The sequence below is a fragment of the Hyaena hyaena genome, unplaced genomic scaffold (genome assembly GCF_003009895.1).
Source record: "Hyaena hyaena isolate Hyena2069 unplaced genomic scaffold, ASM300989v1 scaffold_73, whole genome shotgun sequence".
Lineage (NCBI taxonomy): Eukaryota > Metazoa > Chordata > Mammalia > Carnivora > Hyaenidae > Hyaena > Hyaena hyaena.
The window spans coordinates 671726-699415 of NW_024080705.1; the positions used below are offsets into that span (position 1 = coordinate 671726).

Consider the following 27690-nt stretch of genomic DNA (forward strand, 5'->3'; position numbering starts at 1 on the left):
CCGGAGTCCAGTCTCCTGGGTGCGCACGCGCGGAGCTTTCCCCTTGTCAGCCGGCGCCGCGTGCGGGTTAGTGGCTCTGTGGCGGCGGCGGCGCTGGTCATCCCCACCATGAGCGGCTTCAGCAGCGAGGAGCGCGCAGCGCCCTTCACCCTCGAGTACCGAGTCTTCCTCAGTGAGTGTCGGCGTACCGCGACCTCTCCCCGTCCTCCAGCCCATTCATTCCCGGGCCTCGCCTCGCCTCGCCTCCTGCCCGGGCGCCGTCGGCCCGCGCTCCGCCCCTTGTCCGGGGCGCGGGCCGGGTTCCTCGGGTTCCTCGGGTTCCTCGGGCTCCTCGGGCTCCTCGGGCTCCCCGGGCCTTGGGCCGGCCAGGCCCTCCCATTTCACACGTCCCGCTCGCGGGTCGGGGGCGGGGGTGCGGCGGGGGTCGGTGTTTCTCTTTCACATGCGCGGTGTGACCTCACCCCGGGCCAGGCTAGTTCTGCAGGTGTCCTCGGGCAGCGTCTGATGGGAAAGGAAACCACTGAGTCGCTCTAGAAAGGTGTCTGGAGGTAAACTAATCTGCATAAGAGGATTGCTTGATTTGTAGGCACGGGCGCAGGGTGGGGGGATGACTCCCTAAGGACCTTAATTCCTGAACTGTAGCTCAGCTTGTGGGCACCAAGCAGGGTGAGATCCAACCCCTCGTTCTGCAGTGGGGGAAACAGGCCCGGAGCAGGAGCCGTCCGAACCCGTCCCTAGGGGGGACCGGTCGCGCTCCTGCCCCTCCCGCCGCGGTTTCCCTTGTAGCGAGAATAATGGAAATGAGTCTTGTCGTAACAGTGCTGAAACAAAGCTGTTCGCCTCAAATCAAACAGGTGACATCAGTCTGGGAAGCTCGAGGGAGAAAGTGCCAAGTTTTTACCCCTGGGCAGGGAATCGGCACCTGAGTCCACACCTGGAGCTGCACTTGGAGCCCAGCACGCCCGCGGGCTGGGGCTGACCGGGCACCGCTTTCCCTCGCCCACCGCCTTTTGTGTTGCAGGTGGAGGAAAGCAGCCTCGGGTTTTTCTTGATCTCTACCTACCCGCCTGCCCCAGCCACTAGGAATAGATTATTGGAGTTCGAACATGGTCAGCAATGGCGGTTCTGTTGTAACTGTAAGGAGCTGTTTTACTCGGAAGGAAATGGGCAGGTGCAGGAAAGTCTTTGCCGGTGATGTATGAAGTACAGGAAAGAGCCGGGTGCAGGGGACCGATGGAAACACGGAGAGAATGAACTAAGATCCTAGCAAAAAGTAACGTGCTGTGGGAGGAAAGGGAAAGTGAACTCAGGTTTACCCATGTAGCTGAAGATTACCATGTAAAATCCAGGAAGGATGGGACTCCCCATTTTCTTTAATTTCAGACTTAAATAAGGGCTGTGTAGGATCTTTTGACTAATAGTTCACTGAACTATTTTTTCTGGAGTTAGAATTTCTCTGTAGGAGGGATTTAGAGAGGTGACTCTCAAGTTTGAAGGCAGAAGGATGATTGGGTAATTGGCTTCAAGCTATATTTGGACAGTAGTTTCTACTTAGGTTATGTAACTGATAGCAAGAATTTCATGGCCATTGTGGAAGACCATAGCCACTCCTTGACTGTGATGCTGGCTCAAGTAATTTTTTTATCAGATGGAACTCTTTGGGACTTAAATACCAATATTAGAACTAACTGTGTAATTACATAATTTTAAGGGTTTTTAATCAGTTTTTTTTTTTTTTACTACCCTCCCTTAATAGAAGAAGACTTTTTACCTCTATAAAGTTACATGTGCCAATCTCTTTAAAACTGATAGTGGATTGGACTGTGAGGTCACAAGTGACTCTGAAGGGAATGTAATGGGATTGGGGATGGTCACTGCTCAGTTTTTTCTATTCCACCTTGATTTTTAAATGTGAGGGGATATAGTGTGGACTGACCTTTAGGTTTCCTAAAGAATATAAGGTCTATTTTTTTTTTTAATGTTTGTTTATTTTTTTGAGAGAGAGAGACAGCATGAGCGGGGGAAAGGCAGAGAGAGAGGGAGACACAGAATCGGAAGAGGCTCCAGGCTCTGAGCTGTCTGCACAGAACCTGATGTGGGGCTCGAACCCATGAACGGTGAGATCATGACCCGAGCCGAAGTCAGATCTTAACCAACTGAGCCACCCAAGTGCCCCTGTAAGGAAGTTTTTGGATATTGTAGTTAAGTCTCTAGAATATAGAAGTTACCTGGGAAAGGGTTGTTGGACCTTGATTATCCTTAAGAAATATAATCTAAGATGTCTCTGTCTTCCTGGAACATTGCTTAAAACAACATGGTTTTCTGACTCAGCAAATTGGTCCCCTCCCTTCCCCCCCAAGCCCAACTGTTATATTAGTTGTGAAAGCTGTTAACTGATGTAAGATCAGTCCAAAACAATTTGATCGCCTTTTGTATGCTAGGCCCTGCTAGAGTCTGGGGATACAAAGGTATATAAGGCAGCCCCTGCCCTCTTTATAGAGGTTAATATCTGTTAGATGCCTAAGGAGAGCAGAGGATGAAAATGTAACCCACTCTTGGAGGGATCCGGAAGGTAAAATGTACAACAACCAGTTTTTCTTGTGTGGGAATAAAAACTGTCTACTTCATTATTCTGGTGAGTGGCGTTGATAATGGGAAGGGCCATGAAAGTGCAGGGATGGGGTGTGCATGGGAAATCTCTGTATCTTTTTCTCAATCCTATGGTAAACCTAAAATGACTCTAAAAAATGTAAGCATTTTTAAAAATGTGTACTTAATGCATCTGAAAATGCAATTAACAAAAGAAATTGGTAATGACTTTTTGTAATTCATTTTGCAGAAAATGAAAAAGGACAGTATATATCTCCATTTCATGATGTTCCAATTTATGCGGATAAGGTAAGATGTCCTTACCATTTAAACATAGTCCCTTTACTCAGATCAGTTAATTCCACATATGCATTTTCTTATACATCTTCGGAAGTGCTTAAAATGCCTCATTGTGCTGCAAATTCAAGGTACATTGACTAAGAAGTCAGTCTTAAATCCAGATTATTTGGCTAAAGAAGCAATAATAATTTGGGGAAGGAGTAGAGGAACAGATAACAAATGTTTCAAAGCTGCCTTGGAACTAAAATCTTAGTACTTCATAAGTGGTTTTAAAATTAACCAGGTAGGGGCGCCTGGATGGCTCAGTTGGTTAAGTGACTTATGCTCAGGTCATGATCTCATGGTTTGTGAGGTCGAGCTCCACGTCAGGCTCTTTGCTGTCAGTGTAGAGCTCGCTTTGGATCCTCTCTCTCTCTGCTTCTCCCCTGCTCTCTTGCTCTCTCAAAAATTAAATGAACATTTAAAAATAAAATAAAATACACCAGGTAGCCAGCACAAAATTTGGGTCGTGGGATATTTATTAAATAGCAAAAATAAACTAGATTATTCAGTGACTATAGGAAAATTCGGTACTTTCAGTGAACTGGTAGAGTTAAGATGCAAATAATGTTGATAAAGGTTAAGTCTACAAACTTCTAAAAAGGGATGTCTGTTCCTATACATACCAGTGAGCTGAAGAAATCCAGCACAGATTGATAGGCTTACCACAAATCGGTAAGAATCTTAGTTTGCTAGAATAAAATGTCTACAGCTATAGATTCCAAAGTCTTTGTGGTCCTTTAGAAGTAGAATTGCTAGCGATCCTTTCTGTTTTTATGTTTTCTAATCTTTTTACAATGAGCATAGATTATTTGTACACATTTAACTAGTTATTATTTTTAATTCAAAGCTTGTTTTAGCTTCCTTCCTAGTAGGAGAAGTTTGTACTTCTGACATAAGGACAGATGTCTGCTGCGTTGTTGTTGTTGTTGTTGTTGTTGTTGTTGTTGTTGTTGTTTTTGAGAAGAGAGAGAGAGAGTGTGAGCAGGGGAGGGGCAGAGAGAGAGGGAGACACAGAATCTGAAGCAGACTCCAGGCTCTGAGCTGTCAGCACAGATCCCGACGCAGGGCTCAAACCCACGAACTGTGAGGTCATGACCTGAGCCGAAGTCGGATGCTTAACCAACTGAGCCACCCAGGCGCCCCTGGAGTTAACTCTTTATGACACACTTGGAGTAGTGCCGGGCACTGGTGCCTGGTGTGGAGAAATAGCTTAGGGCCAATTATGTGTCACAGTTACAGGAGGGACCTCTAATTGGCATGTGTCCTCCTGTGGGATTCTCAAAGTTGTATTTATTCAGAAACTCTTAATTTGTTACGTCTGATTTGCTGGGAGTTGGCATGAGCTGCAGGATCCTTCCTTCCTCCCTCTTGAATTGGCATCATTTGGTTGACTTGATTTAGTTTGGTTTAGTGTATAACTAGTGTACATGTCAACGTACTTTCTAGTATCTCACACCGTTTTGAGTAGTTAAGAGGTATAAAATGATGACTGAAAGTTTATTGATGGTAACTTGCCATATAGAAGTTTCTTCTAAGGAAGAAAAATATTTTCTTAGAGGTGTGTGTGTGTGTGTGTGTGTTTACAGTGTCCTAGTCTGGGCTGCTGAAACAAAGTACCATATTTTTAGTATATGTGCTGCTAAAGCACTTGTAACAGAGTACCATAGACTGGTAGCTTATAAACAGCAGAAATTTATTGCTACAGGGAGCCTGGAGGTCTGAGATCAGGGTGCCAGCATGGTTGGGGGAAGGCCCTCTTCTGGTCATGGGCTTTTAGCTATGTACCTTTGTGGCAGAAGGGGCTAAGGATCTCTCTGGGGCCTTTTTATTTTTAAGGCACTAGTCCCATACATGAGGGTTCCACCCCTGTCTTAAATACTTTCCAAAGGCTCCACCCACCGTACAGTAACCATTGAGGGTTAGGATTTCAACAAATGAATTTTGGGGGGACACAAACATGCAGACCTTAGCTATAAGTAACTGATACAATATTCTATAGTATATAAACTCTAATATTCTAGCCCAGGATCAGAATGCTCATAACCATTGTGGTGCCTAGTTTTATGACTGCTTCAAGTTACCCCAAATAGGAAACTGAGACCACATTTTGGTGCCGTGCAGAATGTCTTCACTCAGATTATTCTGCGACTTCTTGAAGTCTTGTCTGGGACTGAGTGTGGCTGTAATCTGGGATTACTCAAATGAAGAATGTGCCTTTGCACAGCCCTAAGCTGGCTCAGAAACACAAGCTCTTGCAACAACTCTGGATTTCTCTAGTGTCCAGATGTCAGTGACCTTCAGCCCTTTAGATTCCTATCAGAGAAGCAGGAAAGAGTTCTTTTGTTTTGTTTTTAAGGAAGTTTAGTATATATACAAAATACCAAAAGGGTGTGGTACACAAATTGTTTTGGATTAAGCCTAAATGAAAGATCTGACTAATTCCATTGGTTACAGAAGAGAGAGAGAGAGAGAGAGAGAGTGTGTGTGTGTGTGTGTGTTTAATTCCAGTGTTATTAAGTTTATGTAAATACATTTTATGTGTTTGGCAGTAGACTTTATCTCTAATATGGTCAGTCATTCAAAGGGTGAAAAAAAGGGAATGTATCTTTCACAAAACTCTTTACGCTCTGCTGAGGAAAAACCCCCAAGGGCTTACATTCGGCTCTATGTCAGGACCTCCCAGTGTGGACAGCCACTAGGTAACCAAGGCAGCCAGTTCTGGGAACCCATGTGACGCCAACACCCTGCCTGGATCATTTCCAAATCCATTCAGTGGAAGAAGGCAAAGGCAAGGGCTCACTGGATTTTGTCCTTTGCTCTGGGTCTATCCTGGGGTCACATATAAAAATATCTGTAGCTCAGGGTGTCTTCTGACATTAAAAAAAAAAAAAAAAAAAAAAACCTTTTAAAAAGAGAGATTTTGAAAATCCAGAAGGTAGCATAAACAGTGTGAAATAGTGAGTAGATTAGGGTTTATCTAAATCTGAAAGTGTTCAAATATCCTGACTTGATATTTAGGTTGAGAAGTTTGGTATTTTTAGGTTCTGTGCCTTAAACTTTGACGTTAAATATTTGTTGTAACAACGCAGGCTTCTTTGTTTTACCAGTGACTGCTGGGAGAGTATGTAAATCAGGAACTATGTTTCTTTCCTCCTCTTCTTAAAGTTCAGCTTATAATCAAATAGGTTGATGCTTCAGAAATTTAATGATATTTTCTGCAGTCGTGCATCATTTTTTAAAGATTTTATTTTTAAGCAATTTCTACACCCAACATGGGGCTCAAATTCAGAATCCCAAGATCCAGAGTCGCATGCTCCACCGACGGGGCCAGCCAGGCGCCCCTGCACTCATGTTCTCATTCTTTCTGAAGATACTCTCTCACTGTACCTGAGCCCTTTAGAAGAGATCTAGTCAAGCAGATACTTGGTGGATTACTTACTTCCTTATGGGGTTTGCTTTGTTTCGAATTTTCAATTTCTCTTTATAGACAGTTCCTTGAATGGAAGTTTTTAAATGTCAGTGAATTAATAACAGACTCTGTTTTCTCCCCCAACTTTATATGTGTATAGAATGGGTTTTCTGGATTTTTGTTCTGTTTATCTTTTGGGTTCATGTTTTTTAAACTAACATTAGTACTGGGGACAGATGAAGACTGATGGCCATTAAGCTTAATCAGCATGTCATAGCTAACTTTTTCCCACTTCCAGTGAGCTTTCAGGTGACTAAATTTTGAAAACAGATATTCTAACCATAACCTCTGTGGTCTGTCGACTTCGTTGAAAAGGTAAAGTTGAGATGATTAAATATGCATATAACATACCACAATGCCTGGCTTTATAGGAAAGTCTCAGTAAGCAGTAACCAATCAAATAGGTCGATGATGTTGAGTACAATGTCTGATTTTTTTTTTTTTTAGCCCTTCAGAGCTCTATTGTATAGGGTAAAAAAAAAAAAAAAAATCACTGAATTAGGAGTAAGGAATCTTGACTTTAGTCCTGGTTTTACCACTAACTGACTTTTCAATATTGAGCAATTTACTTCATCTCTGAGCTGTGTTCATCCTGGTGGGTGTTTTTAGATTACATTCTATGTTGACGTCCCATGATTCTGTGTATATAGCTTATTGACGAAACCTCATTAAAGATCATTATTTATAAAAAGGTCCAAAAATATTGTTAGTATTTATTGAGTGATTCCTGTAACTTTAGGCACTATGCTAAAGCCCTTCTGTGGATCATATCATTTGGCCATCATGTTGTTCTCTAAGCCAGGCTCTTTAGCCCCGTTGTCCAGGATCAGCAGCCAGAGATCATAAGCAGTCGTGTCGTGCTTGAAACCCAGATATTTTGGCCCAGAAACTGTGGTTTTAACTGCTGTGCTCCACTTCCTTGAATGATTATGGAATGTATGTGAAGTGAATTTTACTTTGTACCTTTTATACGTTCCCAGTTTTCTACAGTAAATATCTCTTTGATAATGCAGACAAAAAGTCTTGCTTATTATTTTATTACTTTAGCTTAGAGTTCAGAGGAAATGAGTGAGAGCTTTTTTCCCTTTGGAAAGGCTCAGAAGTCTTCTAGTCCAGAGAGCCTTGGTGGCCCCAAGGCCTTCAAGTGGCCACAGATGAGTTTCTGAGGTTCTGCGAACTCTGCAATACTACGATTTGGGGTAAATAAATGTCATTTTTCCTGGGAAAGGTTCTGTGTTCAAAATCCTTACTCATCACTGGGACGCTTGAGTGGCTGTTGGTTAAGCATCCGACTTTGGCTCAGGTCGTGATCTCAAGGTTCATGAGTTCAAGCCCTGTGTTGGGCTCAGTGCTGATAGCTCAGAGCCTGGAGCCTGCTTCAGATTCCCTGTCTCTCTCTCTCTCTCTCTCTCTCCCTCTCTGCCCTCCCTGCTCATGCTCTGTCTCTCTCTTTCTTTGAAAAAGAAGTAAACATTAAAAAATTTTTTTTTTAAAGAGTAAATTTTAAGTATTGCCAGACACATAAAGTAAATATGTAAGGTGATGAAGAGCGTAATTTGCTTAATAGAGGGATCATTTCACAATGTACACATATACCAAAACGTCACATTGTACACCCTGAATACATGATTATTTGTCAGTCATACCTAAATAAAGCTGAAGAAATTGAATTAAAAAAAAAAAAGTAAATGGGTTCCTGAATTATTTCATTGAAAACTGATAAAAGTGAGATCATGACCTCAGCCATAGTCGGACACTTAACTCACTGAGCCACCCAGATGCCTCTGAGATCTCTTTTTGCAAATTTCATTAAAGCATTTTTAGTGTTTTGTGGGACCACCGTACTGTTTTCCATAATGGCTGCACTAATTTACATGCGCAAGGAGGAATCCATTTATGTTTAATAGCTTAGAGTTTATCCTGTAGCCAAAACACTGACACTGAAGTCCAAACCTAAAACTAAGGATTAAGAGCCATTGTCACCTGGTGAGAACTTAATAAGGTATAATATCCTTAGACAGGATTAAATCTAGTGCACCTTTTCAAAAGTCCTTTTTTAGGGGTGGAACATTTCCTTATTAATTGTGTGAGCTTTTCTGATAGGGATTTTATACTCCAAAACTGTTCTAGAAATTAAAATACAAGCTGCCCTTCTTTTTTATTAGCTTCTTGCTTGTCGTCTAATCTCCAGATGAATTTAGAAGAAAATCCTCTCTACCACCACCGATTTTCTGCAAAGTTTATTGCAGAACAGAAAATAAAAGGAAGGATGATGCAATCAGAGAGTGATTTTGTATTTCTTCCCAAGTCTGGCATTTACTTGGTTTCTGAAGTTATCTAGAGAAATACATAGTGGGTCAACTTGAAGATGCTAATTTAAAAGCCACTTAGTGGACCTTGAGGGTGTTATGCTGAGCGAAATAAGTCAGGCAGAGAAGGACAAATACCATATGTTTGCACATATAGGAAGATTAGGAAGAACTTAACGGAGAACCGTGGGGGAGAAGAAGGGGGGAAATAGTGGGGGAGAGGGAGAGAGGCAAACCATGAGAGACTCTTGAATGCTGAGAACAAACTGAGGACTGATGGGTGTAGGGGGGGAGGGGGGAGATGGGCATGGAGGAGGGCACTTGTGGGGATGAGCACTGGGTGTCATATGGAAACCAACTTGACAATAAACTATTTGTAAAAAAAATAAATACAGGAATAAAAAATAAAAGCCACTTAGGTAATTTTGCAATGTCATGTTCACTAGGCTTTGGATCCAATGTTGGACACAGATCGTAAGTCTTAAGGTGTTCATAGGCCTCCCAATAAGGACACATGTAACTTTACTACGAAGATTCAGTGATGGCATATAATTAAATTAAGAGCATGTTCCCTATTAACACATACTTAGCTACATTAGTTATAATAGCCTACCAAATAGCCATCGCCTGTTCATTAGTAAACAACTTGTTAGGCTACTAACTTGATCTGTAAGAAAACGAACCGGTTTGGAGATGAAACCCCTGATCAACATACTATTGAAATATTCCTATTTAATCACTGAAATTAAAAGACTAATCAAGATATAGGTTACATTTCTCCTACCCCTAAGATATTTTTATTTACACTCTTTTTGATTTAATGGAATGATATAATAAATTTAGACTTAAGTTTCCAATCTGCTTAGCATCTGAGCACCTTTAACATTGACATTCTTATGAAATGATTATAAAGTTGGAGAGTGAGTGTTATGTCTCTGACTTTTGGAAGTCAGAGCTAAAGCTATAGTTTGCCTTTCTTTTCTTTCTTTTTTAAAGTTTATTTATTTATTTTGAGAGAGAGAGAGAGAGCATGTGTAGGTTAGGGCCAGAGAGAGGGAGAGAGAATCCCAAACAGGCTTCATGCTATAAGCACTGAGCCCGATGTGGGGCTCAAACTCACGAACTGTGAGATCATGACCCGAGCTGAGGCCAGGAGTCAGACGCTTAACTGACTGAGCACCCAGGCTCCCCTAGTTTGCCTTTCTTCTGCCTCCTACAGGCTTATGCAGATCATCCCACTAGGGATACTAACCCCTTCCTTCCTCTGAGACTATAAATAGGGAGCTGAGAACTTGATGCCAGAGCAGGGATTTAGAATCAAAGCAGAGTAGAAGTGGGGAACAGATTCTCCTCTCAATCCAGGATTGAGCTAAGTAATAGTTGAAACCAGTTAGGATTAGAGAAAGAAGGCATGAATTTGTAACTGGGTGGTAATAAATATCCTAAAGCCTTGTCTCAGGATTTTAAATGCATAAATGTTGGAAATATCAGGCACGCCTGGGTGGCTGAGTCGGTTAAGCATCCGACTTCGGCTCAGGTCATGATCTCACAGTTGGTGGGTTCAAGCCCTGCGTTGGGCTCTGTGCACAGCTAGCTCAGAGCCTGGAGCCTGCTTCGGAATCTGTGTCTCCCTCTCTCTCTGACCCTCCCCTGCTCATGCCATCTCTCTCTCTCTCTCTCAGAAATAAAATTAAAAATTAAAAAAAAAAAAGATCCAGTAATCACTGTGGCATCTATATACACTTGAAAATGTACTAAGCATCATTCATTTTACAGACAAGCTCCCTCTCCCAGGTTTGTGAACCCCACACTCCCCCACACAAACCCCCCACCCCCCACCCCGTAGCCTGAGGCCTCCACTCAGAAACAGTTGGATTTGGAGCTCTAACTTTGAGGGAGTCAAAAGAGTGTTTATTCTGTTCACTGCTAGTCTTCAGTGCCCAGGAAAGTAACACAGAACAGTGGCACTTGGTAATTAATTACTTGTTGAGAGAACATGAATGATTCGGCTCTCTGGCGTTTTGCAGGATACTCCCTGCTATTTTTTGGCTTAGCTAATATTTTAATTTTTTTAATTTATTTTTTATCTTTGAGAGAGAGCTAGTGAGCAAGGGAGGGGCAGGGAGAGAGGGAGACACAGAATCTGAAGTAGGCTCCAGGCTCTGAGCTGTCAGCACAGAGCTCAGTATGGGGCTTGAACCCACGAACTGTGAGATCATGACCTGAGCTGATGTCGGATGCTTAACTGACTGAGCCACTCGGGCGCCCCAGGCTTAGGTAACTTCTAAAAAGCACCAAACCTTCAGGCTTTTGGAATTACTCCATGCAGTGAAGTTATCTTACCATTTTCAGAAAGATGTTTTCTTCCCTGTAATATTGGTTCTTTCTTTGCTTGCTTTCCATTTCAGTTAAGAAGGTTTTGTGATATTAGGTAATGTGGTTTTTGAGGACCTATACACATTTATCATTTATTTCACTAAAATGATCAATATAGTTAACAGACTTCAAATTTGTACATTTTAGCTCTATTTGCTACCTTTTTCTTGAGGTAATTTATTCATTTGGTAATGCATTTAAAAAAAATTTACTCTTTTTCACTTCTCAGTTCCTCTTTCACGTGGTAACAGCTCCATCTTGTGAACATTTAGGGTATTGCTGCTGAAAACTTACAGTCTGGATTTGCTCGTAGACTCATGGATCTTTCATTTTAATACCTGAGGTGTGGTACCAGATAGAGGCGGTTCTTGAAAAGAAATCACATTTCTTTGATTAAATCTTGAAATTTAATGAAAGATTGGGCCTACCCATGAACAACATGTTACGTTTTCTAAACCACACAATTATTACTTAACAGGGATAGAACATTTAGTCCTGGATTTAAAGATCTCCATTTTTTGTGGGTTTTAGGTTATATCAAGTAGGTGTTAAGAGGCTTGATGCAGAAACTCATGAAATGCTCACTGGGGTAAGAGAACAAATTAGCTCCCATGACCATCTCGCCTTCTGTGTGTTTCCAGGATGTGTTCCACATGGTGGTTGAAGTGCCACGCTGGTCGAATGCAAAAATGGAGGTATGTTTCTCCTTACGGTGATGATCAGACCTGGGGTATTAATCTTGATCTAGCCACACTGATTTGCACTTGCTTGAGGGCTCAACCCCTGAGTCTAGGGTTTTCTTCTTGCGAGTCCCAATAACCTGTTCTGCAGTGGCGTCTCCCACTGCCTGCCAGTCACCCCCCAACCCCCCCACCCCCACCCCCTGGCTCCGACTCCATTTACTATTTGCAAATACGCTGCAGACTGTCTTCCCCACACCTTCTTCTGGCTTCCGAAAGCCTAGAATTACCTTTTTCTCCTGTCTTGTCCTCTTTAAGTCTATCACTGATTCCTACACAGAGTCACCGGGCTCTCTTTAGTCACCCCGGCCACCTGTGATTGTTTTGGAATTTCTGTTGCGTTTTGCAAATTTCTTTCTGATGACTCCTAATAGATTCAGCTCTTTGTCATGGATATTTGTTACATATTTTATATCACTTAATTAAGCTTTTTGACAGTAACCATATTTTGCATGTAATATATAGTCAAATATGTGAATAATTTAAAGTGTTTTAAAGAAAGCCTAAGTTGGATAATATGTATTTTGCCCATTTCCTACAAATCTTAAAACTTTTCTCAAATGTTAGGATTTATTCCAGGTAATTTTATTTTTTGCTTTCTTGAATAAGGAAATTTTGGGTTTTTTTTTTAAGATTCCCCCCCCCCCCCCCGCCTTCTTGATAGTTCCTGTCTACCTCAAATAAGTTTTCCACTTAAAGTCTGTTTAGGGAAAAGCTTTTATATCAAATCATTGAAATGTTAGAGGCAAAATATATCATTACAGTAGAATTAGGGGATGTGCATTCCATAATTCATTTCCTCAAATCCCCATTTGAATAGTATTTTATATCCAAATATTCTGTGATTTGAATTTTTTTTTTTATTTCAGATAGCTACAAAGGACCCTTTAAACCCAATTAAACAAGATGTGAAGAAAGGAAAGCTGCGTTACGTTGCAAATCTGTTCCCTTATAAAGGATACATCTGGAACTATGGTGCCATCCCTCAGGTATGTGTGTGTGCGGTTGCTCAAAGTGTACATTTTAGCTTACAAAAAATTAACTTACAGCTGTTGGTGAAAAAGATTTAAACACTTGCCAAAAGTTTATGCTAGAGTAGATTTTACCCACCTAAGAGTAATTATTTTAATACTTCCTTGAATAAACTTAATTTCAAGATAAACTGAACGATAAATGCTTTATGATATTTAAATTCACATTTGAAGGTTTTTCTCTGAAATACTGACTTTTCTGTATGGACTGGTTGTAAACCATACACATTGTTTCTTTACAGAACAAGTGGCAGAGCGGGACCCTGTAGGCTAGTGGTGGGAAGCACGGATTTTTGGCCCCACGCCCCAAGTCCGCCACTTGCTAGCTCGCCTAACGTGCCTCTCTTTCCCCCTCCCTGAGACTGCTCTCCCCGAGGCGTTACTCGCATTAGCTCACAGGGCTACTGTGAGGAACCTGGCACCTGTAAGCTTTCCTGTTGAGAGTCCCGATTTCTTCTTCTTAATGCCAGTCTTTTTGTGGGAAAGAAATAATGGGGTTCTGTTTTCCTAAGCAGACAACCCTGTGAAGAGGGAGGACGTCTGTATTGGTTACCAGTTTATGCCCAGCACAACACCTGTGTGTATAGTAGGTTCTTATTTAAAGTTTGAATGAAAATCACTAGAACCATATCTATTATGAGTAAATGGTGGATATTTAATTCTGGTTTGGCTAGGCTAATAATGCCTGTGGTACTTAACGATTTTACGTGAAATACTCAATTTACTTTTTCCTGTTGATAAACAGTTTGTTTTTATTAACCATTAAGTCTATTAAGTAGACTCTGCTGTGAAACAGTCTCTAAGTTAACAAAACATAGATCAAACTCATCCAGTAACCACAAAGCCATTTGTCTGCCTTAATTATAGCACTTTACCTTGTATTCCACTTCATTTAGTAGTTAGCCTCAAAATATCGTCCCTCTCAGAAAACACTGCTGAAATACTTATTCTTCCGAAGGTTTGATTTGACCTTGTTGGATCTGGTCTTTGTTTATCCCCCTTCACTTTTATCTTTTTGCCTTTATTCCACCTGAGTAGGTAAACAAAGCCAAGAAATATATTCTAGATTGGGGGAGAGAAGAACTAGAACAATAAATACCTTTTAAACATCCAGGGAAGCACAAGCCATCGTTTTTGTGTGTGTGTGTGTGTGAGATTTCTGCAAAGATTCAAGAAATAAAGCTAGCAATTGAAAGCTCCAGAAAATCCTGAATAAACACTTCATTCTTGGCTCCTGGTTGGTAATGACATGTAACCATCAGAACATCTCATTTCCGTTTTAGTATTACTATCTACCTATCTCTGTTTTGGAAATCTATTTTAAAGAAAATCTAGTTCATAGAAGATAGTGAGCACGAAAAGTTCATCAAAACACTTTTCTTTTAATGTGTTTTTTAAGTAAATATTTGGGTCTGTATTTCTGTTTGCATGTTGTCTCAGCTATTATGGGGTTGGTTTTTGTCTGTTTCAAATAGGAGCATTGTTGAGGCACCTGGCTGGCTCAGTCAGTAGAGTATGCGACTCCTGATCTCAGGGCTGTTAGTTCAAGCTCCACGTTAAGTGTAGATCACTAAAAATAAAATAAATAAATAAACTTAAAAAAAAAGTATCATTATCTGTTTTAAAGCTTAAATTTAGGGATGCCTGGGTGGCTCAGTTAAGTGTCCAACTCTCCATTTCACCTTAGGTCATGATCTCACGGTTTGTGAGTTCGAGCTCCGCATCGGGCTCTGCACTGACAGCCCGGAGCCTGATTTGCTATTTTGTCTCCTCTCTCTGCCAGTCCCCCACTTGCTCTCTCTGTCTCTCTCAAAATAAATAAAAAAACACTTAAACTTAAAAAAACTAAAATTAAAAAACAAAAGCTTAAATTCAGTTTAGCATATTTAACATAGCATATTTATTTGAGCATAGATAGCATATTTAGCATAAAAGGGCCCCAGCGTTTAATTAAAATTATTGTGTGTAGTGAAGATTCTTAGATATGAATAAAGAATTTCTTAAAACTGAGAAAACAATAGCTGAAGATTCATATTTTTGGAGAAAGACTCATGGGCTATTATCTTTTAATGTCAAATATGGTCCACTCTGTCAGTAGCTTGTATAGGCATGATATACTCTCAGCCTTATTTATTTTTATTTTTAATTAATTAATTTTTAGACTTGGGAAGACCCAGGACACAATGACAAACACACTGGCTGTTGTGGTGACAATGACCCAATCGATGTGTGTGAAATTGGAAGCAAGGTAATGAAATCTGAAATGTTTCTGTAGTGTCAAGATGATAGTAATGAAGTTTACAAAGGTCATACTTTAAAAAATATTGTGAATAAAATATATGAATATTAGTGAAATAATGATATCTCTATGACAAGTTAAAAGCCTCTAGGTCAGCTAAGCCTTTGTATGTTTAATATGTGCATTTAAACCTAGTCAAAAACATGTGTATATTCACATGACTGTATATACATGCTGAAGAAGTGAGTGTGTTCTGCTTTGGAAGGCAGGTGACCAGTCAGTAGATGAAGAGTACCAGGAGTAAGATTTCATCTCACTACAAGGCAAACCTTGCCTACTCATTGGGAGCAGTCAGCAAATCGACCCATGTCAGCTAACCTCATGAGCTGGAGGTTTCTGGTCAGAATTTCCTTATCATGTAGGGCAGCTCTAACATCATGACTGTAGTTACAGTTTGTTTATGATCTTTCTCAGGCTCAGGGAAATCGTTAACTGAAAAGAAAGTTGACATTCAGGTCTTTAAGTCATAAAGGTAAGCCATATTGTATGACTTGCCTAATTCAGTTGTTTGTATAAAATAAAAAGTAAAGAGAGTACATTTAAATATGTGTTTGAAATTTATTTCTTTGGCACAATCAATGACACCTCAAAAAATATGAATTATCCTGAATGATGTTACTGATTTTCTTAGGGCCTCCAAGGTACTTATTTTCAATTTTGATAGGACAGGGATTTGCTTGTTTAGCTTTTTAAAAATTGCTTAAAGAAACAATCTTAGGTAAGTTTGCAGAAGCTTGGTGTCTTCCTTCTTTCCTATTATCCACCAAGTAAGATTTTGCTTCCAAAGTTTCATCCTGTGGTATTGGCCTAACTGTGGTTCTTGACTCTCAGGTATGTGCGAGAGGTGAGATCATTAGAGTGAAAGTCCTGGGCATACTGGCTATGATCGATGAAGGAGAAACCGACTGGAAAGTCATTGCCATTAATATGGATGATCCTGATGCAGCCAATTACAATGGTAAGGAAATTTGAAGATCTAAAGTCTTTTTATATCTAAATCGTACTCCCCACCAAATTTAACCTATAGAGATAGAATGGCCTTCCGTAAGCCACAAGGAAGAAGCCCACACCTTAACTCTTTAGGAATAGCAAAACCTTTGACAAAGCATTGTTACTCCACCCAGTGAACCTTTTAGTAATTCCCTGAGCAGTTAACTAAGTAAACTTTCTCCTTCATTCCAGGAGAGAAAAAATCTGGTGGTTTGTGTTTACTCTTTTCTCTTTTCCTTTCAGACATACTAGCATTCTTTTGCTTTGTGTATTTATTTATTAAAAAAGCTTATTTTGCTTGAGATGCAATCTACATGCCATAAAATTCACCATTTTAAAGTGTACAGTTGTACGATTTTTAGTACATTTACTCGTCTGTGCAACTGTCTGCACCATCTGATTCTAGAACGTGTTCCCCACTCTGACAGAAAGCCCCGTCCGTACCTATTAGCAGTCCCTCCCCGTTCCCATTTGCCCCAGCCCCTGGCCATCACTGATGTATTGTTTGTCTTCATGGATTTGCCTTTTCTGAACATTTCACACAAATGGGATTGTATGGTCATGTGTCTGCCTAGCTTCTTTCACACAGCATAATGTTTCCAGGGCTCATCTTCAATGTAACGTGTTTCAGCACGTCATTCCCCACCACCGCCCCCACCCAGTTCTTTTTTGGTGGTGAAATTCACTGAACACAAAATTTACCATTTTAACAATATTAAAGTATACAGTTTGGTGACATTTAGAACATTCACAAGGTCACACGACGTCACCGCCGCCTAGTCCCAGGACATTTCGTCACTCTAGGTTAGGTCCTTGAGCTGGGAAGAGTATCCTGCATTATCCACATGGGCCCCATCTAGTCACGTGAGTCCTCAAAAGTGGAGAACCTTTCCCGGCTACAGCCAGGAGGATGTGATGGCCAAAGAGTCAGAGTCAGAGAAACAATCAAAGGAGGAGAAAGACGGACTTTTTGTGTCAGATAGTTCTGTGTTATTTAAATTTCGTGTGGTGGAGAATGCATTCATTCCACTGGTTTGCCCTTTCACAGTGACTCTCTTGATCATTGTGCCCACTTTCACATGTGCTCCTTACACAAGAGCACACATGCTATGTGGCATGCCCTGGCACAGTTAGTGAAGGCGCCCCTGTCATTACGTCAGCAACATTTGCGAGGGCATCACTGTCCTGCAGTAGAGGCTTGAGAGCACTGAAGACTTTCTCTGGGTGGTTGGCCCCATGGCGCAAGTAGCCTGCAGCTTTCGCTCCATGTCAGCCTGAGACCGCCTCTGTGTCATCTGTTACAATCTGAAGCATTTATTGGCGTTTCTAGATGGAGAGAATTCTTGACTAGCCACAACTTAGGGAGGGAAGCGCACAGGGCCATGGCAGAGGAACACTTAGCCACTGAGGCAGTCGTGTTGAACACGTCGATCCTCTTGGTCGTTGTGGAGCCCGCGACAGTCAGATCGCCCTGCTGCTCTGTGGGGACCGGTGAAAGTAAGCCTGGGGCTCCACGCTTGCTGTGCCAGTGCTGCCGGCCTGGTTAGGAAAGCCGAACCCACGAAGGAACAGCACGGAGTCAGTGCTGTCATAGGCGGGCTCTTGATGTGTCATCAGGATGCAGGTCAGGTAGCTCTGGAGACTACTTCTGTCTTTGTGTGTGCAGCATTGCAAGAAAAAGAACAAAAGTTGCCTGGGCTTCTTTTTTTTGCCTACCTATTCTTTCCTGGATCTGGTGTTCCGGGTTCTCCAGTCTGGATCCCGCATACCTTTCAGTGTTTGGTTCACAATCAGACAGTTAATCAGCTCTGACAGTTTTCCTCACTGTGTTGTGATTAAAAAAAACATATTTGTTTTTTGTTTCCAAGTCATGGCAGAAAACTCTCTGGAATTTCCTGAGTGTTTAGGAGTGTGTTTTATGGCTCTTAATGAGCCCATTTCTTCACACTTGAGTTTATACCAACGAGGTGACTTAGGTAGAGCTCCTAGCTAGCCTCAGACTGGGGCTGGTCACCGAAGACCAAGTGATTGGAGGGTGGGAACTTTCAGCCCCTCCTATCGGCCTCTGGAAGGAGGAGGGGAGACTGGAGATTGACTCTCTAAAACTCTGGTGGATTTTGGAACATTTTGGAGTTGTGAACGCCTGCAAGGGGCTGGAGTATGCCCACCCGCCCTTAGAGCGCCTGGAAGCTCCCCCCACCCCTGCCCTTTGCATCTCTTCCATTAGGCTGTTCCTGAGACGTATCCTTTATAATAAACCAGTAAACATAAATAAAGGGTTTTCCTGAGTTCTGTGAGTCATTTTAGCAAATTAAACATGAGGAGGGAATCCCATGAGCCCTTAAGGCCACTGGTGTCTGAAGTGGGATCAGTCTTGTGGGCCTGAGTGAGTCCCTGTCACCTGCAGGAGCTGATGCTCACCCCAGGTAGATCTTGTCAGAATTGGATCGAACTGGACACACCATCGGTACCTGGAGAACTGGAGAGTTGGTTTGTTGGTATAGGAAAATGCCCACGCTTGCATTTCAGATTTCTGGATTTTCAAGTTTTGGTGTCAGGTGACACATTTTATGTTAATTATGTCCCCTGAAATGTATCTGTGTTTAAACATTTCCCAGTTCACTTTGTAAACTTTTCATATTTTTGGTGGTACTATGATAATAGAATGCATGATATTCTTTACATAGATTATAAATTTTATTTTACAAAATTTAAATAAGTTTTGTTGAATGCATTCCTGCTTACAATAATAAAGTTTATTTTGAGAGAGAGCTCCCTCGCCTTAGGAGGAGGGGTGGGAGGGCTGGAGGGAGAATCCCAGACAGGCTCCCTGCTGTCAGCATGGAGCCTTGAGATCAGGACCTGAGCCAAAATCAAGAGTTGGACATTTAACAGACTGTGCCACCCAGGCGTCCCAGAAAAGTGTTTTTAAAAATGACATTTTTCAGGGCTGGCTCAGTCGGTTAAGCATCTGACTTCAGCTCAGGTCATGATCTCACAATTCGTGAGTTCGAGTCCCACCTCAGGCTCTGGGCTGACAGCTGTATCTCCCTCTTTCTCTTCCCCTTCCTCTCTCTCTCTCTCTCTCTCTCAAAAAATAAATAAATAAACATTAAAAAGAGACATTTTTCTGTTGGCCAGAACTAGAGCATTCTGATATAGAATGCCTATCCTATAGAGCGAGAAGTCTAGTCTCATTTAATATGTAACCCATCGTAGATTTCAGTGTAATCCATTTTTCTTGTATTTTGTAATTGGGGTGTGATCCTCTAATTATAGCCTTAGCCTGTCCTTTTTCGTATCTTCTGCCCTTCTCATAGAAGTTATACTTGTCAAACTAGCTCTTTCATTATGTAGCCCCTAGGCCTTTCTCCCTCCTCTCATCTAATAGAAGTTACTATTGTATTGATTGTTCCCTTAGTACCTAACATTGGAGCTATTCTAAGACACTAGGTGATTTCCTTTCAATGTCTATGTGTTCTCTTTTCAGAAGGGTGATTAGTTCTAACTTTATCTTGAACTTTTTTGATAATCCATCCTATCGCTCTCTCAAAGTACATACTTGATATTTTTATGGCATGAATAATTACATATTCATCTTGCAATCTGCTTATTCTCTTCTTAGGTATTGATGATGTCAAGCGGCTGAAACCTGGGTACCTGGAAGCTACCGTGGACTGGTTCAGAAGGTACAAGGTTCCTGATGGAAAACCAGAAAACCAGTTTGCTTTCAATGCAGAATTTAAAGATAAGGTAACGTGTCATTTAGAAGTGTAGCTTTAGGCCCATTTGTATTGAGACCAGCTTAACCATATTGTTACCATTTAAAGACTCTCTGACCATGAAACAGATGTTAAAGATATGGTAAGACAGCCTTGATATGGATTCATTTAAATGTTCTCTTCCATATCTGGCACAAGGAAATGAATTCAGAAAAGACAATTTATCTGGCTTTGGGAAAATGTTGATAACAAGGAAAAAACACTTATCTGTGCTTGTAATGCAGATCTCTTCACATTACAGGATTTTGCGATCGATGTTATTAAGAGCACTCATGACCACTGGAGAGCATTAGTGACGAAGAAGATCGACGGGAAGGGAATCAGTTGGTGAGCAGGAACCCTTCTCTGCATGTTTAACACAGAAAGCACACCAGCTGGCACCAGAGGTTTAACAGCCATGAGCACAGTGTATTATTACATTCCTTAGAAAAGGGGTAACTGGTTTTGTGAGTCTGTGCCACAGTGAGGGGGAAGGTAGATACATAGGCAACTGAAGAGTACTCCTGAGATACTCTCTGAACAAGCACAAACTAAAACTATAAAAGGGACAGTGAGATCAGAGCTTTGTGAGGGTAACTAGGAAGGCTTCCTAGCATCAGGGTGCTCAGAATCTAGTGAGTAAAATAGGATCGAGTGCAAGAGTTTTGCTCTGATCTAAATATGTAAGATGTGTTGCAGCTAAATCAGGATCTACCATGCACACAAAATTTACCACCGCTAATATAATTGTGAATACTTACTGAGCAGTAAGCATACCAAGCATGTAGCAGAGATGCAGGGAAATTAAAGTTAACCAAAGTCATCCCTCAATAAGTGTTTCATAGTTAGGACTCACATCCAGGTCTGTCTGGCCCCCAGCCCATGTTCAGGATCATAGGCTTCCACTTGGGTTTTTAAAGATTTATAAGAGAATGCCCACAATCCCCACTTAACTAATGTTGTTCTTGAATAGTAGTCAATGAAGTGTATAAGAGAAATGATGTATTTTGATGCAGGAGTGTTGGAAATGGAGGAGTAAACTGTCACAGATGATGTGATTTTGTACCCAGAAAACCCTAGGAAATAAAGAATTCAAAAAGGTCCCCAGTTACAAAATGAGTATATATATATATTGATAGCATCCTGTATAAGTGGTTACAGAAACTACAATGGAGGAGAAGGTCCCATATGGAATAGTATTTCAAAAACAAACACACACACACACCAGGGCGCCTGGGTGGCCCAGTCGGTTAAGCCTCCTGCTCCGACTCAAGTCATGAACTCATGTTTGTGAGTTCAAGCCCCGCATTGGGCTCTGTGCTGACAGCTCAGAGCCTGGAGCCTGCTTCAGATTTTGTCTCCCTCTCTCTCCGCCCCTATTCTGAACTCTGTCTCTCTCTCAAATATAAATAAACATTAAAAAAAAAAAGAAAGAAACCGATTTGTATATAAAATATACATAGTACTCAGGAGCACCTGGGTGGCTCCCCTGGTTGGTTAAGTGTCTGACTTCTGATTTCAGCTCAGGCCATGATCTCGCGGTTTGTGAGACTGAGCCCCGTGGTGGGCTCTGGGCTGACAGCACCTGCTTGGGATTCTCTCTCTCCCTCACTCTCTGCCCCTCTCCCGCTGGCACACGTGTGTTGTCTCTCTCAAAATAAATGCTTTAAAAACAAAACAAAACAAAACACCAAGCTATAAACAAGATATTGCAGGACCCAGAAGAAGAACAGTTTAAGACTGTTGAGAAATATAAAATATGTTAAAAAGAAAAGTAAACTATGTTTGTGAATAGCATTGTAAATGATGTTTCAATGTGAATTGAAATAATTCAATTTCATTAGAAAAAATTTGCATGTGGAAATAGGAAAATTCTGGAAAAAAAAAAGAGGGTAGTGTTGGGGTGGGGAGAGGAGTGTGAATTGTTTTCATACTGCTGAGTGATATTGTTTTACTGAAAGTTTGATATTGAAAAAGAAAGTCAGATTACTCATTTCTGTTAAAAGTTTGGTAGATCCAATGATGTATGGGAATTTAGTTTATAATTAAATAAACGTGCGGATGAATGGTTGTGGACCAACTGGCTGTTGAGGAAGAAAACAGGCTAGATCCGATCTTCCTCCTTATTCTCCTTATGGCAGAAGCACACTGGCAACCACCACCATGTTCTGGCTCTTTCGATTTGTGTTTAAAAGGTGCTGTGACTGGGCAGGTGCTTCCTGAGCTCCCCACGGAAACAGCTCAGCACGTTTTCTTTACTACTTTATACTACTATATACTTTACTACTTTATACCCTTCTTTAATTGGGTGCAGTCTGTCAGCCCTCATCTTACATCAGTATTGAATTGCAGACCTGCAAATTTTGATGTGAAAAAATATAGTGAATCTGTTAATTAGCTTATGGTAGAGAAGCCCTTTCTAAACCGAACACAAACTAAAAATCCATAAAAGAAAGGTTTACTTGTGATATTTTTATGTATTAGGAGACAATTTTTCCCGGTTTTTTTAAATAAAGAAAACAAAGGGCAAAATAATTTATAAATAGCTTATTCAAATAAGAAAGGCAACTAAGTAGATGGAAAGAAAAGATAGAAAAAGGAAGTTTACATATAAGAAGGTGTACAGACTCACTCGTGATTTATAAAATGCAATTCAGCAAGATAATGATATCCCCCATTAGATTTGCAAAAACATTTTTAAATTAGATGATAGCCAGGGTTACCAAGAACAGACATATGTGGCTGTTGAGCATATAAATGGGTACAGCCTTGGTGAAGGAGAGTTTGACAGTATCCAGTCCAGAAATTAAAGCTGCGTGTACTTCTTCATACCACCATTGCTAGGAATATATCCGTAGTTCACCAAGATACATGCATAAGGATGTTCATTATAGTGCCCTTTATAATCGCAAAAAGTTAGGGAAAATGTAATGATTAAGTACATCTATATAACACAATGTGCCACATATGGCACATTAAAAGAATATCTTTATATGTTGATATGGAATGATATCCCAAATATATTAAGGGAGAAAAGCAAAGTTCCTAGTAGTATACTTAATATGATCTCATTTATGCAAGATAAACATACCCACACCCACAACAGCATCTATTTATTTATATTTAAATTTTGGGGAGGCACCTCGGTGGCTCAGTTGGTTAAGCCTCTGACTCTTGATTTCAGCTCAGGTCCTGATCTCATGGTTCATGAGGTTGCGCCCAGCATTGGGCTTTGCACTGACAGCACAGGGCCTGCTTGGGATTCTCTCTCTTCCTCCTCTCTTCCTGTCTCTCTGCCCCTTTCCCATACACACACGTGCTCTTTCTCTTTTTCAAAATAAACTTAAATAATTAAGATTATATTGCATCTATGGTTTATGATTTTTGAGATATTTAACACTAAGCATTTCCACATGTCATTAAAAAATGTTTTTATAATGTTATGTAACATTCCATCTCTGTATAATATCCCATCTCCTAGATATACCATTTTTTTAAAGTTTATTTTGAGAGAATGAGCACACAAGTGAGTACAAGCCATGTCTTATTCATAACTTAAAATTAAATTGGTACCTTTGACCCTTTTCACCCATTTCACCCACCTTCCACTCCATCTCAGAACATCCCAGTATGTTCTCTATATCCATGAGCTTGGTTTTGTGTTTTGTGTTTTTAGATTCCACATATAAGTGAGATTATACGGTGTTTACCTCTTTCTGTGTGACTTATTTCAGTTAGCATAATGCCCTCAGGTTCCATCTGTGTTGTCACAAATGGCAAGAACTCTTTTTTTTTTTTTTATGGCTGAATAATATTCCTCTGTGTGTGTGTGTGTGTGTGTGTGTGTGTGTGTGTGTACACACTACATTTTCTTTATCCATTCATTCATTGGTGGACCTTGAGGTTGTTTCCGTGTCTTGATTGTTATAAATCAAGCTGTAGTGAACATTGAGGGTGCAGATATGTTTTCCATTTAGTGTTTTCACATTCTTCAGATAAATACACAGAAGTCAAATTGCTGGATCAAGTGGTAATTCTGTTTTTAATTTTTTGAGGACCCTTTATACTGTTTGTGACTGCATTAGTTTGCATTTTCATCAACAGTACCCAAGGGCTTCATTTTTTTTCTACCTCCTACTAACACTTGTTATTTCTTACCTTGTTGATAATAGCCATTCTAGTGGATGTGATTCACAGTGGTTTTGATTTGCATTTCCCTGATGGTGAGTGTCATTGAGCACGTTTTCATGTACCTGTTGGCCAACTATATGTCTTCTTTGGAAAATTTTCTATCTGATGCTCTTACCCATTTTTTAATCAGATTAATTGTTTGCTATCAGGTTGTAGGAGTTCTTTTTACATTTTAGATCTTAACTCCCTATCAGATATGTGATCTGTAAATATTTTCTTCCATTTAGTAGGTTGCATTTTCATTTTGTTGATGGTTCCCTTTGGTGTGCAGAAGCTTTTTAGTTTGGTGTAGTCCCATTTGTTTATTTTTGTTTTTGTTTGCCTGTGCTTTTTGGATAAGTCTAAACATTTATCCCCAAAACTGATGTCAGGGAGCTTATTGCCTGTGTTTTCCTCTAGGAGTTTAATGGTTTCAGGTCTCACATTCAAGTCTTTAACCTATTTTGGGTTAATATTTGTGTACAGTGTAAGATAGTGGTCCAGTTTCATTCTTCTACTTGTGGCTGTCAAGTTTTCCCAACAGTTTGTTGAAGAGACTCTTCCTTTTTCATTGTATATTTTCACTCCTTTAACATAAATTAATTGACCTTATATGAATGGGTTTTATTTCCGGGCTCTCTAGTCTGCTCCATTGACCTCTGTGTCTGTTTTTATGCCAGTACCATACTGTTCTGATTACCGAAGTTTTGTAAGGTAGTGTGAAATCAGGGAGTGTGATGTCTCCAGCTTTGCTCTTATTTCTCAAAATTGTTTTGGGCTATTCAGGATCTTTTGTGGCTCCACACAAATTTTAGGATTGTTTGTGCTGTTTCTCTGAAAAATGCCATTGAATTTTGATAGGGATTGCATTGAATCTATAGATTGCTTTGTGTAGTATGAAAATTTGACCATATTAATTCTTCTAGTCTATGAGCATTTCCATTTATTTCCATTTAGTTGTGTCTTCCTTATTTCTTTTTATTAATGTCTTACAGTTTTCAGTGTATAGATCTTTCACCTCGTTGGTTAACTTTGGGTGCCCAACTGGCTCAGTCAGTGAAACATGCAACTCTTAGTCTTGGAATCATGAGTTCGAGCCCCACATTGGGCGTAGAGATTACTTTTAAAAAATTCATTCCTAGGTATTCTTTTTGATGCAACTGTAAATGTTATTATTTTCTTTTTTTTTTTAAAATTTTTAAAATGTTTATTCTTGAGAGACAGACACAGAGTGTAAGCAGGGGAGGGGCAGACACAGAGGGAGACACAGAATTCCAAGTAGGCTCTGAGCTGTCAGCACAGCCTGACTTGGAGCCTGAACCCATGAACCAAGAGATCATGACCTAAGCTGAAGTCACATGCTTAACTGACTGAGCACCTAGCTGCTCCAAATGTTATTATTTTCTTAATTTCTCTTTCCGATGGTTTGTTATTAGTGAATAGGAATGTAACAGATTTTTGTATATATTAATTTTCTATCCTATAACTTGAGTAAACTTGATTCAGGTAAACCCAGCTTGAATTTCATCTGACCTCCCATTTCAACCTGTTGTTTTTAAGTCTTAAGAGACAAGTTTTGTTCCTGTGACTCATGAGTACTTTTGTTTTCTTTAATAGCATGAATACTACGGTGTCTGAGAGCCCCTTCAAGTGTGACCCCGATGCCGCCAAAGCTATTGTGGATGCTGTATGTAAAATTTTCCTTGAAGAAGAACATTCCTCGTGGCTAAAAAAATATATGCTAATGGGGAAAGAAAGTATTTCTTTCAACAAATATCAGAGTTCCTCCTGCATGCATATACTGTGTGAGGTCCTGAAATTGCAAACCATGAGCACATACAAGTAGACATTTGACTGAGGGAAGAAGCTGAGAAGGATCCTTGTCAACCCTAAAGAGGGCGGATAGGAAAACAGAATTCTTTGTAACAATCAAAATGATTCCAGAATGTACCAACTAACCTAAGTGCCTCTGTACCTATCATAAGCCATTTTTCACAAAGGAATTAATGGGAACTTACTTGACTTGTTATAGAAAGGACTGAGAAAGTGGTCAAGTTTCAGGCACTGTGTAGGAGTGGTTCATAATCCTAGAAAAGACTTTCTTGTGAGGGAGTAAACTGTTCTTCAAAGAAATAATCTTGGCTTTGTATTATTTTCTTTTTTTTTTCTTTTTCTTTTCTTTTTTTTTTTTTTGCATTTTTTATTTATTTTTGAGAGACAGAGTGAGACAGAGCATGAACTGGGGAGGGGCAGAGAGAGAAGGAGACACAGAATCCAAAACAGTCTCCAGGCTCTGAGCAAGCATTCAGCACAGAACCTGACGCGGGGCTCAAACCCACGAACCATGAGATCATGACCTGAGCTGAAGTCGGACGCTCAACCGACTGAGCCACTCAGGCGCCCATGGCTTTGTCTTATTTTCAATTTTTGGACTAACCAAAACACTAAACCAGATAATCTTAAATTATTATCATTTATTATATTAAATAAGGAAAACAGAAAACACGAAGTCTGACTTCTGACTGCCTTGTAAGTGGGGTGTAGTACAAATCAAAAGAATAATTTAACAGTGAAGCCAGTATATTTAGATTTATTTTTATATATTAATCCTGACAAAGTTGAGTTGAATAAGAAAAATTGGGAGGGAAAAACCATTGGTTAGCAATCATAACTTTTCAGTGAGAATGCTCTGCGTACATTTTATGTATGTGTGAATATATATAAAATCATTGCAAGTGCATAAATCAGTTATTTCAAGACGCATTTCCTTTTGTTTATTCTCCTGTGTGCCTTCAAAAGCTTAGAGGCCTGAATTTGTTTCTTGGCAGGAGAGCAAACGTTGCCTTGTTCCTATATATTATGAATTATTTTTAGGACTTAAAAATTGGGAAAGTCCTCTTCTGTTCAGATTCTTTTTAATTTGTGTGTTGGTATACTTATTTTTTTCCTGGCATTAGACTAATATATTTTCATATTTTATTTTAGTTACCACCGCCATGTGAATCTGCCTGCACAGCACCAACAGATGGTAAGTTCTCCATTCTAGTAAAACCACACTAAACATCGTATGTATGTGGGGGAAAATTCTATCTGCATCTACAGATACATCTTACGTACCACATCTACAGAGAAAGAGAAGGGAGGGGAGGAGAGACAGTTCTAAAATCCCATCATGTCTATGGGAAGAAAGATGGCTGTACAGGCCCCCTTTCCCACCAGCCCCCATCATGGCAGCTTCCAGACCACGACCCACTCTTCTCCGTGGGTGCCGGGTAGATGCCTTGCAGATGTTGGAGCAGGTGCGGCTCTGGATCCTAGTCTGGCCACAGGCTGCTTCACCCAGAAAACGGTCCTCTCCCCCTTTAGATTTAGAATTCTCTATCAGGTTCTTCTGGTGAGAATCACGTGTGTATTGATTAGTATCAGGGGTAAAGAAGCCCAAAAGAAAACACTGTGAAAAAAAATCGCCCGTTTTTGCCGTAAGTGTCACATGTAATGTCACATTGTAAAATGTCACATGTAAGTTTGTTTTAAGCCAATCCATGCTAGGATGTATGTTGGGTGTGTTTTGATTCTTGACAGAGATTCTAATTTGGTTTTCTTTTCTCTGAATA

The 27690-nt window shown here is 40.4% G+C and overlaps 1 protein-coding gene across 1 annotated transcript in view; it reads left to right on the plus strand.

Moving 5' to 3' along the window:
* The window catches only part of PPA1 (inorganic pyrophosphatase 1), a 28041-nt gene continuing 351 nt past the window's right edge, over positions 1-27690 (plus strand). Inside the window, exons 1-10 of the mRNA XM_039233316.1 lie at positions 1-172; positions 2840-2898; positions 11727-11780; positions 12695-12814; positions 15018-15104; positions 15987-16113; positions 19771-19898; positions 20169-20254; positions 25694-25763; positions 27062-27104. Of these exons, the coding sequence (XP_039089247.1) occupies positions 109-172; positions 2840-2898; positions 11727-11780; positions 12695-12814; positions 15018-15104; positions 15987-16113; positions 19771-19898; positions 20169-20254; positions 25694-25763; positions 27062-27104 (838 nt within the window). The 5' untranslated portion in view covers positions 1-108. The remainder of the gene's footprint in view (positions 173-2839; positions 2899-11726; positions 11781-12694; positions 12815-15017; positions 15105-15986; positions 16114-19770; positions 19899-20168; positions 20255-25693; positions 25764-27061; positions 27105-27690) is intronic.